The 14,840-nt window shown below is 47.0% G+C and overlaps 1 protein-coding gene across 1 annotated transcript in view; it reads right to left on the reverse strand.

Annotated features, from left to right (window-relative positions):
• FANCM (FA complementation group M) overlaps positions 1-14,840 on the reverse strand; it is a 68,820-nt gene that overhangs the window by 17,329 nt on the left and 36,651 nt on the right. Inside the window, 3 exon segments of the mRNA XM_054400692.1 lie at positions 4,861-5,013; positions 5,920-6,077; positions 12,272-12,503. Of these exon segments, the coding sequence (XP_054256667.1) occupies positions 4,861-5,013; positions 5,920-6,077; positions 12,272-12,503 (543 nt within the window).

The following is a 14,840-nucleotide window of genomic DNA, read 5'->3' on the forward strand; positions in this document are numbered from 1 at the left end:
TGAAGACAATTCTTCCCAAGAAATCACATAATAGTTTGGGTTGAATTTGGACAGAGTTAGTTCCAACAGAACTTTCTAGATCATTTCAGATGATTGCTGAGGCCTGAGTTCATGTGGACCACATGGATCTAGGGAAATTTTGATTAGATACTAAGAGAAATGTTTTCACCATGAGGGTGATGAAATGTTGAACCAGGGCCTAGAGAAGCTGTGGGACTTCAGCTCTGGAGATCCTAAAGACTTGACTTGCAAAGGACCCAGCCATCTGATCTATACAGGTCCTGAACTGGACCAGAGAGATCCACAGGGTCAAACTGCTCTGCTCTCTGGTAGCAGTGATGGCCTTCAAAGCAGCATTGACTAACAGAAATGGCTTAGAACAGAGCTAACCTGACACACTCAAAAGGTTCTCTTATTTACTGTGTAGTGATACCTAAATTTCTCTCCTAAATTTTCTGACCACCAGAACCCAACTTGCAGAAGACTGAATTAGGACAAGTTTGGTAGGAACAGGAAACCCAAACAACCTCTCAACATTGACACATGGAATATGGTTCTCTCCCAAAACATAGGGCAGCAAGATTTTGCTGGTGTCATGTCCCTGATAAGGTGCAGGGCCTGCTCCAAGACGGCTCCACTACAAAGACACCAACCAACATTCTCCTCCTTCAGGTGGACTCCTCCAGTGGGAGCACATCCTGTCCTGGAAACACTCACAGTGCCTTGCAGAGGAGTCAAGGATGACTATAGGAAAGAGCGATATAAAACCCTGAGGAGGAAAGGCTGAGAGACCTTCAGCCTAGAGAAAAGCAGCCACACAGGGGATCTCCTCAATGCTCAGCAAGAGCTTAAGGACCTGTGGGGGGTCAAGAGGATGGGGCCAGAATCTTGTCAGTGGTGCCCAGGGACAGGACAAGGGGAAACGAGCACAAACGGGAACGCAGGAGGTTCCATCCGAACAGGAGGAGAAACTTGTTTGGTGTGAGGGTGCTGGAGCCCTGGAGCAGGCTGCCCAGAGAGGTTGTGGAGTCTCCTTCTCTGAAGAGACTCCAAAGTCACCTGGATGTTGTGATCCTGGGCAAGCTGCTGTGGGAGTTTTAGCAGTGGGGTTGGACTGGATGACCATGCTGGGATTCTGGGCTTTGTGTTTATTGAAAAACAAAGAGGACAGAAAGTTGCAGGCCCAGCTGAGAAGACAGAAAGGAGGGATGGAGAGCTTGTGCATACTTTCTCCTCTGCAAAGGCTCCAACTCTCAGGTGACCCAAATCACCTTTTCTTTTTTTTACATTAAGGAAATGTAAAAATTGAAATTTTCATCAAAGGAAATTAAAAAGCAATTCCAGAATTGCCTTAGGGGCAATTCTCAGTTGATTAAGATCTCAGAGACCAAAAACAACAACTGAAGATTAAAATCTGGGTGCCTCTGCTGGTTCCAGACCTGCACAGCCAATCTTGTCAGACACAGCCAGAGTTCCTGCCCATGCTTTGTTTTTCCCTGGAAGACTTCAGAAGGGTGGAGTGATTTGCCATGTTGTCACCACTCACACTCTGTGTAGTCATCAGAAGGTGTTTGCAGCATGCCAGTGACATCTCATTGTGACTTCTCCTTCAGCTGATGAGAAAGTTCAGTGTCTCCACCTATGACTAGTTAAGACAGAACAGAGAAAGCTGGCTGGAAACCAATCCAGATAATACCTGAAACTGGGAGCTGGGAGGCTGCTGAAGGAGATAACACACAGGCTTTGTGACTGCAAGAACCTTACCTACAATGTGCAAACTTTGCTGAGACCCCACCTGCAGTGTTGGGGCCACCTCTGGAATCCTCAGCACAGAAGAGGAGTGCCTGTTGGAGCAGGGCCAGAGGAGGCCACAGCAGTGATGGGAGGGCTGGAAGCCCTCTGCTGTGAGGCCAAGCTGAGAGAGTTGGGGTTGTTCAGCCTGGAGAAGAGAAGGCTCCTGGGAGACCTTCTGGTGGCCTGTCAGTGCTTAAAGGGGCAATCAGAAAGCTGGGGACAGACTTTTGAGCAGGGCCTGTTGTGACACGAGAACAAGGGGTGATGATTTGAACTAAAAAAGGGAGATTCAGACTGGAGAGGAGAAATGTTTGACACTGAGGGTTGCAAGAGCCTATCCCAGGTTGCTCAGAGAGGTGGTAGATGCCCTATCCCTGGAACCATTGCCGGCCAAGTTGTTTGGGGCTCTGAGCAGCTTAGTCTAGAGGCAGAAGTCCCTGTTGACTGCAGGGGGGTTGGACTGGACATCTTTAAAGGTCCCTTCCCTCTAAACCAGTCTGGAATTCTATGATTAAGCTGTTAAATTATTAGTGGTGACAACCAATTGAGTTGGGTTGTGCCACTGTCCAGAGGGACAGCAGGCAGACCTGCCTCTCTGTTCTGTGAAACTTAGCTATTCTGCTTTACTCAGATTATTTTGGAACCAGTTTGGGCAGATTCTGAAGGAGAAAACCGAAGGCTTGCTGATGACAAACAAATTTGCTATGCAAATGATTTTAAGGCTGCCAATTGTTCATAGATTCATGGAATGGTTTGGGTTGGAAGGGACTGTGAAGATCTAATTCCAACCCTCTGGCATTGGCAGGGACACCTTCCATCTACACCTCTGAAGGCTCTTGGGAACCTGACCACACTTGTGGTATCAGTACACCTTCAAAAAAAAGAAGACTAAGTCACAAATACTTCAAGTGCCTGAACTGGTGGTGGGAAATCCACAATTAGAAGAGCAATTTGATTTTTTAACCATTCACAAAATCCCAGAGTGGCTTGGGTAGGAAGGGACCTTTTAAGCTCATCTAGTCCAACCCCCCTGCAGTCAGCAGAGACATCTGCAATCAGAGCAGGCTGCTCAGAGCCCCAAACAACCTGACCTGGAATGGTTCCAGGGACAAGGCACCTCCCACCTCCCTGAGCAACCTGGGCCAGGGTCAAGCCTGAATGTCTGCAGAGTCATTCCTTTGCCTCTTGAATTGCTTCTGCTCTCTGTACCTGAACTCTCTCTAAGTCCTCGCTCTCTGGCACATGTTCCTGACCCTAGCCTGGGAACACATGCTCTGAAAGAAGTCAAGAACAGCATTGTTCTGTGGTGGAGAAGCTTAGCATAGCTCTAAAGGTCTATTTACAACTCTGCATTAATACATTTCCCCATCAAGAAGTACAACTACAATGTCTCCTTTCTCTTCCTTTGATAAGTCTTCTTACTCAGGAAGCTCTGGCAGCTTAGTGACAGGATTCTCATGACCTAGAAAAGTTCAGGACTCCAAAAAGCAATGTGTGGAACAAATAAGAGCTAAGCTGGAGATAAAAAACAGAGTGGTGAACAACTGAAGTCTTCAGGTACTGTCAAGAGAGACATTGCTACACACAGTTTCATGTAGATGACCTTCATCTGCTATCCCCCAACTGCTGCCAACCAAACCCCTCACCACCCAATGGCTTTCATTCATCTTTGTTTGGTTGCCCTCCCTTTATCCTTTAATTCTCAAGGGCAATTAGGTTTTTAATTAAAGCTTCTGCACAAAACAAACAAAAGACCTCAAAACCAAACCACTTAAAGAGCAGCAAACCATCCCTGCAGTGTTTTTATGGGTTGTGTTTGATGTGCACACGTGATACAAATCATCTACAATGCCTTTCACACTCAGGAATGGTTCTGATGACATTGCTGGTGGCTTGAAATGAACAGTTCTTGTATTTTATAGGGTCCCAGCATGGTGAGGGTTAGAAGGAACCTCTGGAGATCATCCAGTCCAACACCCCTACTCAAGCAGGAGCACCCACAGCAGCTTGCCCAAGATCACAATGTTCAGTTGCATTTGGAATCTCTCCAGAGAAGGAGACTCCACAACCTCTTTGGGCAGCCTGCTCCAGGGCTGCAGCACCCTCACACCAAACAAGTTTCTCTTCCTCTTCAGGTGGAACCTCCTGGCTTCCAGTTTGTGCCTACTGCCCCTTGTCCTGTTACTGAGCACAACTGCAAACATCTGGCCTCATCCTCTTGTCCCACACAGGTCCTTTAGCTCTTGGTGAGCATTGAAAAGATGCCCTGTGGGGCTGCGTTTCTCCAGGCTCAACAGTCCCAGGGCTGTCAGCCTTTCATCCTCACAGAAATGCTCCAGGCTCCTCAGCATCTTTGTAGCCTCCACTGGACTCTCTCCAGTAGCTCCTGAACTGGGGAGCCCAGAATTGGACCCCAGGACTCCAGATATGGCTTCACTAGTGCTGAGTAGAGAGGGAGGGGAACCTCTCTTGATCTGCTGGCCACACCCCATGCATCCCAGGAGACTGTTGGCCTTCTTGGCCACATGAGCACTGCTGCCTTGTGGGGAACTTCTTTCCCACCAGCAGTTCCAGGTCCTTCTCCTTGGAGTTGCTTCCCTCCAGGTCACCCCTCACCTGTATTGGTACAGGGGTTGATCCTCTCCAGGGGCAGGACCCTACAATTGCCTTGGTTGAACTTCATGAGGTTCACCACTGCCCAACTCTCCACCTGTCCAGGTTTCACTCAGTGGCACCACACTTCCCCGTTTGATATCAGTAAAATGGCTGAGGGTCTGCAGTGTCCCTTCATTCATGTTTTTGATGAAGATGCTGAACAAGACTGGATCTAGTCCTGACCCCTGAGGAACACCATGTGCTCCACACCTCCAACTGGACTCTGGCACTGGAGAATCATAGAGTCACAGAATGGTCTGGGTTGGAAGGGATGTCTAACTCTAACCCCCCCTGCCATGGGCAGGGACACCTCCCACTAGACCACGTTGTTCCAGGCCTCATCCAACCTAGCTTTGAACATTTGAATTACATCTCTTGCAGTTCTTCAGGCAGGCAGATGGAATCACTCACCTGTTCATGTCTCAGCAGCTCTATCATCTCCATAACGCCAATGAAATGGTAGCAACGATCCGAGTGATCAACCATGGATGTAGGGAAGGGATGATTCTGCCAAATACTCCACTCAGACAAAGAAAGTTCATGACTTGCCTCCTCTTGGTGCTTCTGCAGCTTGAAATGAATATGGACAAAGAGATTTTACTGTAAGAAGTGCTTAGCAAAAGTGATGTCCACCTCCCTGAAATTCTTTACAGAGAGGATGGTGAGACACTGGAACGGGTTGCCCAGGGTGGTCATGGATGCACCCTCCCTGGAGTGTTCAAGGCCAGGCTGGATGGGGCCTTGAGCAACCTGGTCTGGTGGAAGGTGTCCCTGTCCTCAAGGTCTCTTCCAACCCAAACCATTCTCTGAATATATGAATGGTTTGGGTTGGAAGGCACCTTTCAAGGTCATCCAGTCCAACACCCCTGCAGTCAGCAGGGATATCTGCAACTACAGCAAGCTGCACAGAGCCCCATAAAACCTGACCTTGAATGTCTCCATGGATGGGGCATCCACAGCCTCCTTGGCCACCTGTGTCTCACCAACCCTCACAGTGAAGAACTTCTGCCTAACGTCCAGCCTAATTCTAACCTGCCCTAGTTTCCAACCACTATTCCTTGTCCTAGTTCTACGAGCCCTTGGACACAGCCCTCCCCAGCTTTCTCCTCCATGCTTTGTGATACCACAGCTTTTCATGGAAGACAGATTGGGTTAAGTGGTGGTCAAATGACACAAAAGCTCCCAAGTGTTTTTCTGAATCAGAAAAGAGCTTCTGAAAGTTTTTCTTTCAGCAACAGCTTTGTAGCCACAAAACCAAGGGAATGAACAACAATGAATACAACATCATAATGAAATTGTTAGAAACAGGAACAGATCTTCATGCATACTGAGAGATTTTTGGAATGCACCTCCCTGGGCAGCCTGATCCAGGGCTTGACAACCTTTTCCATGTTTCTGTTTTCTTAGTTGACTTTGTCACTCAGGGTCTCACTCAGGTCCAAGGGACCATTGCATTTAGATCAAACTCACTGGCATTTCTTCCAGGTTTTCTAAGGTCTCAAACCGACTTTGAGGCAACACTGGTTCCTTCACTCCATCATCTTCCTTAATTCTGTAAACTCTGTCCCAAATTTCAAATTCCTCAGGTGACAGAGACCATTTCTCATGATGGTGTGGTTTCTTCTGGTCTGTGTAGGGAAAATGAGCAGGAAAATGTTATCTACTTGTGAAAAAGATTAAAAAAACCTTTCTGTGGTATCAGTCAAGAGGAAAACTACCTAAAAATACCTTGTTTGTCACAAGCAAAGCCACAATCTGCTCTCAGAACCAAACCCCAAGCCAGGATTCTGTTATAATTATGGATACATCTATTACATGATGGTTTGGGGGAAGGCATCATGCAAACGAGGACACAGACAGCTATAAACAGGGATATGGTCATCAACTACCTATAGACAGCAACTACCCATAGATCCTACCTGAAGACACCAACACCTTCATCAACAACCTGGATGAAGGGACCCTGTGGACCCTCAGACATTTTGCTAATGATATCAAACTGAGAGGAGTGCCTGACACTGTGCTGCCATCAGTGAGACCTGGCCGAGATGAAGATTTGGGTGAAGGGAACTTTATGAAGTTCAACCAGGGTAAGTGGAGGGTGGAGGAACAACCTCCTGCACCATTACAGGTGAGGGGTGACCTGCTAGGAAGCATCTCCACAGAGAAGTACCTGGAAGTGTTGGTGGACAAGTAGTTCCCCATAAGCCAGCAATGTGTCCTTCATAGTCAAGAAGGCCAATGGTCTCCTGGAGTGCATGAAGAAGACTGTGGTCAGCAAGTAGAGGGAGGTGCTTCTCTCTCTCTTCTCTGTCCTAGTCAGGCTACATCTGGAGTCCTAGGTCCAGTCCTGGCTTCCCAGTTCAAGAGAGAGAGAGCTACTGGAGGGAGTCCAGTGAAGGCTCCAAAGATGCTGAGGGGCCTGGAGCATCTAATTTCTGAGGAAAGACTGAGAGAACTGGGTCAGAGCAGAGGGGTAGGAGAACCTCCCTCATCCTTCTGCACTCTTCTTGGTGCACCCCAGGAGTCTACTGACCTTCTTGGCCACAAGGGCACATTGTTGGCTCATAGGGCACTTGCTGTCCACCAGGATTCCCAGGTCCCTTTCCCCAGAGCTGAACACTTACCACAGCAAATCTCACAGCCCTTCCTGCTCTTTCTGAGAAAGTTAACTGTTAGTTCTCCCCTAGCAATTAATATCCAGCCACACACAAGACAGAAGATGTCAATGGATCAGCATGGAATTTGTACAGCATTGCTTGGACAAGGCCAGAGTCCTCAGCTGTAACCAAAACCTAACATCTTTGCTCACTCCAAAGTTATGTCTGCCTCCCTTCAGACTTCTCTTCGTAACCAAGGAGCAAATATGCCTCCTACCAAGGCAGCAGAATGAGCGTTTCAACGGCAAGGTGTTAGACAGGAAAAAGTGGGCACCAGTAAAAAGAGATCTGGCTTGGGTTCCCTCTTGCTCTTGGAGATGATTACCCAGCCAGTGTACCAGAACCCTCCCACAGAGGTCAGGAGATGAAATGTTGCCATCCAGGTATGTCCAGGGAACCAGCAACAATGGATGACTTCAGCTGTCTGTAATACAGCTCCAGAGGATGACTTCTTTTGACAAAGACCAGAGCGCCCAGTGATACCATCTGGCCAAGTAACAGATGGTGCAGCACTTGACAGGCATAGGGGCTCCAGCAGCTGGCAAAATTCAGGAACAGATACTTCCCAAAGCTCTGAGCTTTCTGCTTCTGAGCAGAGCAAGTATTTTAGCTGTCAAGAAGATGGACCTAACATGAATAAAGCACCACAGAGCTCCCTGAGGGGAAGGAAAGGAATCTGCTTGGCTGTCAGAGATGATGAGCAATACGGTGCAGCAGGTTAATGTCTAAAGTACCAGTTGCTCAGCTACTCCCCTCACCAGAAACAATAATTGTAACCTTAGAGTGTGGGGAAAGGTCTGACTGTCTGATCCACACACATGGGGATTTCTGGCTGAAGGAAGAGAGCAGCAGCTCCTTTCAGACTCATCTCATTTCAACTACACTATCACCTAGAAAGGTTGGACCAGATGATCTTTGGAGTCCCTTCCAACATGGCCTCCTGTGATTCTATGAAGAAGAGCTCAGACTAAAGAATTACCTTAAAGCAAACTATTCTGAAAGTTCTCACCTCCACAAGATAACCTTTTTTCACTCTCTCCATTGCTGTTTAACTCAGCTAAAGCAGAGGTACCCACAGCAGTTTGCCCAGGATCACAACAGCCAGCTGCGTTTGGAATATCCCCACAAAAAGAGACTCCACAACCTCTCTGGGAAGCCTGCTCCAGGGCTTCAGCACCTTCACACCAAACAAGTTTCTCCTCCTCTTCAGGTGGAACCTCCTGGGTTTCAGTTTGTACCTGTTGCCTCTTGTCCTGTCTCTGAGTGCAACAGACAAGAGTCTGGCCCCATCCTCTTGCCCTCCACAGGTCCTTAAGCTCTTGCTGAGCACTGAGAAGATGCCCTCTGTGTCTGCTCTTCTCCAGGCTCAACAGCCCCAGGTCTCTCAGCCTTTCCTCCTCACAGAGATGCTTCCAGGCTCCTCAGTGTCTCTGCAGCCTCCACTGGACTCTCTCCAGTAGTTCTCTGTCTCTCCTGAACTGGGAAGCCCAGAAATGGACCCAGTCCTTTAGCTGAGGCCTCACCAAGGACACACAACCATAAGGTGTGACAGGACTGATATTTCACATTGAGTGAACCCTAACCAAAAAGTAAAGAAACAGGAAGCTCAGTCACATGACTGCTGCCAGTGCAATACAATGTCAGACTTAAGGGCTTAGCAAAACCAATCCCAAACCATCCACTTTACATTTTCAGTGTTTAACTCACATAAGAGATGAAGTCAGAGAATCCCAGTGAGACACAGGAACTAGGAAGATTTTAGATGCCCCCTCCCTGGAATTGTTTAAGACCAGGCTGGTTGAGCCTGGTCTAGGGGGAGGTGTCCCTGCCCATGGCAGGGGGGTTTGGAACTAGATGATTTTGAAGGTCTCTTCCAACCCAAACCATTCCATGCTTCTATCATCCATCCAAAGCCTTGCCAACCATAAGGTGAAGGCAACTAAAGGTCTGAAGACGAAACAAAGAATTTACTTATTTTAGAAAAAGGCAGTAAAGGAATGAAGATAAAAGCAGCAACTAAACGAATAATGTAAAATTCTAGTATCAAACAAGAAGCAGAGCTACAGATCACTCGAAAATGATACAGCCTGGAAATGGGGGAGCAGAGGAATTGTGAAGAGCCAGCAGAATTAAGAAAAAGAGGTTTCACCCAGACAAATGCAATGCAAAAAGTGAAACAAAAGAATTATTGATAGTTTAACGGACATTCAGCTCCCAAGAACAACACTGAATGCCCCTGAGCTATTTTTTGCCCTGCCTGCTGTGGTTTCATACCTCTCCCAGCACTGGCAGATTGGCAGAGAACTTGAAAAGATCAAAGGTTGGAGATGATTATCCAGATCTTTCAGTACTTTCACCTATTCAATTACCTCGTGGGATGGTGATTTTCATTTTAAAAAGCAAAAACAGATGAGCACAAAACCCATGAGCTGTCTCCAAACATAGAACCATAAAATTGTTTTGGCTGGAAAAGACCTCTAAGATCAAGTCCAACCTTCAACCCAACACCACCATGGTCATTAAACCATGCTGTGAAGTGCCATAGTGGTCAGGTGCCATCTGTGCAGAGATTCTTTCTCTGAGTCCAAGCCATTTTAAGCACAAAGCTCCTCTTTCTTTAATCTTTTGTGATTTTACTGCACGTATTCAGCTGCTGCTCAATTTCAGCAACTCTGTTAAAACCAAACCAAACCCCAAACAAAAAGAGAGAGAAAAGATTCTCAACTGAGAAGAAACAACACAAGAGGACTGCTGAGTAAGGAGATCTTTGCTCTTGTTGCTGCACTCCTGCAACTGAACAACACACTATATTACAGGGCAAGTGAAGAATGTATCTTTCTGGAGCTGACAATCAGAAGAAATTTATAACAGAGGGTTGCATTGGAAGAAGAGTGTGAAATTAGCAGAAATTGAATCAAACTGACAGGATGAGGAGTGATGGCTTCAAACTGGAAGAAAGTGGATTGAGATGAGACATTAGGAAGGAATTCTTCCCAATGAACAGAAACGGGAATAGGGTGCCCAGGGAAGAACCTGGTCTAGCATGAGGTGTCCCTGCCCATGGCAAGGGGTTGGAACTAGATGATCTTTAAGGTCCCTTCCAACCCAAACCAGTCTATGATTCTATGATTCCAAGAAATAAAGATCAGGAAATGGCTAATTCTGTGTAGAAAAGAAGAATGCTTGAAATTACTGGGATACTTCTGCTAACCATGCTTCCATGTCTGTGCATATATATTCTCCCATGGACAAATCTGAAGATCAGATGAACTTCAAGAAGAAATGTAAAGAGAGCATAAGTAAGTATTATGCACTGCTATTGGCTTTTCTATTTTCCCATGTGGAGGAGGAACTGAAATGAGGGGAAAAAAAGAGGAAGGAAAGAAAAGTGGGGGGAGAGAAGAAAGAAAGGAGGGGAAAGGAGAAAGAAAAGGGGGGAAAGGAAAAAGAAAGGGGGGGGAAAGGAGAAAGAAAGGGGGGGAAAGGAGAAAGAAAGGGGGGGAAAGGAGAAAGAAAGGGGGGGAAAGGAGAAAGAAAGGGGGGGAAAGGAGAAAGAAAGGGGGGGAAGGAGAAAGAAAGGAAGGGAAAGGAGAAAGAAAGGGAGGCAAAGGAGAAAGAAAGGGGGGGAAAGGAGAAAGAAGAGGGGAAGGAGAAAGAAGGGGGGAAGGAGAAAGAAAGGGGGGAAGGAGAAAGAAGGGGGGAAGGAGAAAGAAGGGGGGGAAGGAGAAAGAAGGGGGGGAAGGAGAAAAAAGGGGGGGAAGGAGAAAGAAGGGGGGAAGGAGAAAGAAAGGGTAAAGAAGGGGAGGGGAAGAAGAAAGAAGGGGAGAAGATGAAAGAAGGGGGAAGAAGAAAGAGGGGGGGAAGAATAAAGAAGGGGGGGAGAAGAAAGAAGGGGGGAGAAGAAAGAAGGGGGGAGAAGAAAGAAGGGGGGGAAAAGAAAGAAGGGGGGGAGAAGAAAGAAGGGGGGGAGAAGAAAGAAGGGGGGGAGAAGAAAGAAGGGGGGGAGAAGAAAGAAGGGGGGGAGAAGAAAGAAGGGGGGGAGAAGAAAGAAGGGGGGGAGAAGAAAGAAGGGGGGGGAGAAGAAAGAAGGGGGGGGAGAAGAAAGAAGGGGGGGAAAGAAGAAAGGGGAGGAAGGTGCAGAAAATGCAGTAATTTCTCTTCTATTTGAGATTCAGCTTGAATATCCAAGTGAGGAACAGCCACTGGCTTTGTACAGTGCTGAAGGCGACTTAACACAAAGCTTCTGCTCAATAACCTGCACTCATCTAATACTTGTTTTCAAGATGGGCAGTCAGCACTGCTCACCTTCAGCAGCAGAAGACCTTCAAATGGGGCAACTGCTAACCTATTTCACACAAAAGGCACCTGGCAATTAGAGCCTCTGAAGTGCCAGTCCCTCAGCAGGAGATGTTCAGCACATTATCTGCTTCAAGCACTTACTGCCTCTCTTTCCTATTTTCTAGGGCAGGCTTCTGAACATTCTCAAATTATTATTTTAACTCCATGCTTTTGCTCTCTTTGTTCTCTTGCAAGTTGTCTCTGTTTATCCCATCCCTGGTTTTCTTCACTGGCTGCCATCAGGGCTGTGCACAAATCCCAGACTGAAGGGAGGGGAGAGAAGAAAGAAGGGAGAGGAGAGAAGGAAGAAGGGAGAGGAGAAGAAGAAAGAAGGGAGAGGAGAAGAGAGGAGAGAAGAAAGAAGGGAGAGGAGAGAAGGAAGAAGGGAGAGGAGAGAAGGAAGAAGGGAGAGGAGAGAAGGAAGAAGGGAGAGGAGAGAAGGAAGAAGGGAGAGGAGAGAAGGAAGAAGGGAGAGGAGAGAAGGAAGAAGGGAGAGGAGAGAAGGAAGAAGGGAGAGGAGAAGAAGAAAGAAGGGAGAGGAGAAGAAGAAAGAAGGGAGAGGAGAAGAGAGGAGAGAAGAAAGAAGGGAGAGGAGAAAAGGAAGCTCTATGGAGATAGATGAAGCAAATGTCTATTTGAAGCATGGGTATTTAAGGCCAGAGCTGTGATCTGAGGATGTGTCACAGCCTAAAGGCTGCAGCTGATGGAGATGACATTTAGGTAGACCCCAAACTCATGTGAGCACACTGCTTTGATAGGACACAACACCACGACATGAGATAGCAGCTTAGGCAGTGCTTAGAGCAACATCATAATCCTCTTACCAGTGACACAGGAAAAGAGAGATTTGTGCTGGAGGGAGCTGGATCTTCTCTCTTTGGAAAGCATTCTGGAGCTGCTGGGTTCATGTTTTTCAGCAGTGATAAACATTTTGTGCAGCTTTGGATTTATGCCCTCTGGAATCATCCGTGGGCTATGCTGGTAGAAGTGAAGCATTTTGTTTCCTGAAATAGCTTTGTGGATACTCCTCTTGTTCATCTGGCTTTGGTTGTATGTCTGCAAAAGAGAAGAGAAATAAGATATTGGGGGGTTGTTTTTTTACAGGACTTCATCCAAACAACACTTGAGGGTCTGAGTGGCTTCCAATTATTTTATGTTCTGTCATCAAGATGTTTTTGTTTAGTTTATTTGGTGTTTTTTTTGTTCATTTTCTGCAATGTTTTTCTACAAACAAAACTAAAACAAAATGTGATGCAAGGCCCAGAGACCCATCCATATTTCCTCTTCTGAGAATATCATCAGTGAGGTCTACCTTAGGGGTCAACACAACCTGTTGAGGGGGCTGGAGTATCTCACACAGTATCACAGTATATCAGATGGAAGGGGCCTCAAGAGATCATCAGATCCAAAGCCCCCTGCCAAAGCAGGATCACCTAGGATAGTCTGTGAGGAGGACTCTCAGCTTTTCTTCCTCTCTGTGAGGAGGAAAAGCTGAGAGACATGGGTCTGTTTAGCCTGGAGAAGTCCCAGAGGGCATCTTCTCAATGTTCAGCAAGAATTAAAGACCTGTGGGGGGCAAGAGGATGGGGCCAGACTCTCTTGTCAGTGGTGCCCAGGGACAGGACAAGGGCACAAACTGAAACCCAGGAGGTTCCACCTGAAGATGAGGAGAAACTTGTTTGGTGTGAGGGTGCTGGAGCCCTGGAGCAGGCTGCCCAGAGAGATTGTGGAGTCTCCATCTCTGGAGAGAGTCCAAAGCCACCTGGCCCTTGTGATCCTGGGCAAGCTGCTGTGGGTGACCCTGCCTGAGCAGCAGGGGGGTTGGACTGGATGATCTCCAGAGGTCCCTTCCCAACCCATGAGTTCAGGGGTAACTGCTGGTTCTTGAACTGCAAGTTCATTGTGCCAGCACAAGCAGAGAAGAGAAAACAACAGAAGGACACAGATTAATACAGTGAAGCAGCAAGGCTGGATTGAAATTCTTATGACGTACAAAAAAAACACAGCTACTAAATTATTGGGTCCTTTCTTTTGTAAAGAGCTTCCATGTGAAATACCTCAGTGAAGGTATGTCTGAATTATCATGGGTTTGTGTGCAGGTAAAATATCCATACAAAATGGAATGAGGATGAAGGGAAGGAAGAAAGAGAAACAGAAGACAAAAAGAAAGGAGGAGGGGAAGAGGAAAAGAAAGGGGGAAGGGAAGGGGAACCTAGGAAAAGGGGAGGCTAGGAAAAGGGAATTAGCAAACAGCAGTGATTGTTCTTTAAGCTGCAAATATCCCAGATGACAAACCCGAGCACAGCTTTGTGTGCTCTCTAACCTGCACCAGAGAGGCAAAGCAGCACAGCCCTTGCCTGGGGCAGTTTGCAGTCTGCAATAGATACCAGGGTGATGTAAATTAGATTACAGCAGCAACAAAGAAAGGAGGTCAAGGGAAAAAAAAGGCCCAAGATTATTAGTGAATGTCATCCACGCTCCAAGTCCTTTTAATTATACTCCAGTTGGACTGCACAACTGAAAAACTAAGATAAAGATGGAGAGACTAAGGCAAGAAACTGGTGCCCCCTCTGAAACTGCCCCTTCCTCGAATAGTTCTTGTCCTAATAGAGTTCCGTGAGTCTGTGGGACAGATCACTCACAGAGAGAGTACTGTGTGTCTGACAGCATGGCAGCCATCGCCCTTGGAGAGAGATGGCCTTTGGAAGGCAGGATTAGAGAGATGGGCACAAGATGCTCTCTGAAGAAACTGGAAGAGGTTAATAGCTCCAATAAACTGCCCCAAAGATATTCCAAGAAATACCTTTTTAATTCCACAACAGGCCCCAAACCAAAAGTCTTTTTATGGAAAATAATTCATATTACCAAGAGACTTGATACTCAGCTGCTACTGAGACTGTGCCCTGCCCCCCTGTTTCCCAGAGTCTCAGTTGGCCTGAGAGGAGCTGGAAGTCTTCAAGGCCAGGCTGGATGAGGCCTTGAGTAGCCTAGTCTAGTGGAAGGGGGTTGGGACTAGATGATCTTTAAGGTCCCTTCAAACTGAAACCATTCTATGAATCTATGAGCTGCAGAGGCTGTGAGCTGCCTGTGCCCTCCCATTGAGTTGGTTGAACTCCCCAGCCCACAGCTCCCTTACCAATGCTTGTAGTTGGACCAGATGATCTCCAAAGGTCCCTTCCAAACCAGTCCGTGATTTATGATTGTTCTGTGAGCAGTAAGCAGCTACAGCTGAAGATCACTTCTCCTGACTTCACAAATTCCTGCCAAGCATCAAACTTCCAGACCTGCATTTACCATTTTTTCCCAGTAAAATGACTTCTCAAAAGCTTTAGAATCATCTTCGACTGGTTTGATTTAAAAGAAAAACAACAACTGACCAACCAAATTTCCACT

Source organism: Indicator indicator, chromosome 4 (assembly GCF_027791375.1).
Source record: "Indicator indicator isolate 239-I01 chromosome 4, UM_Iind_1.1, whole genome shotgun sequence".
NCBI lineage: Eukaryota > Metazoa > Chordata > Aves > Piciformes > Indicatoridae > Indicator > Indicator indicator.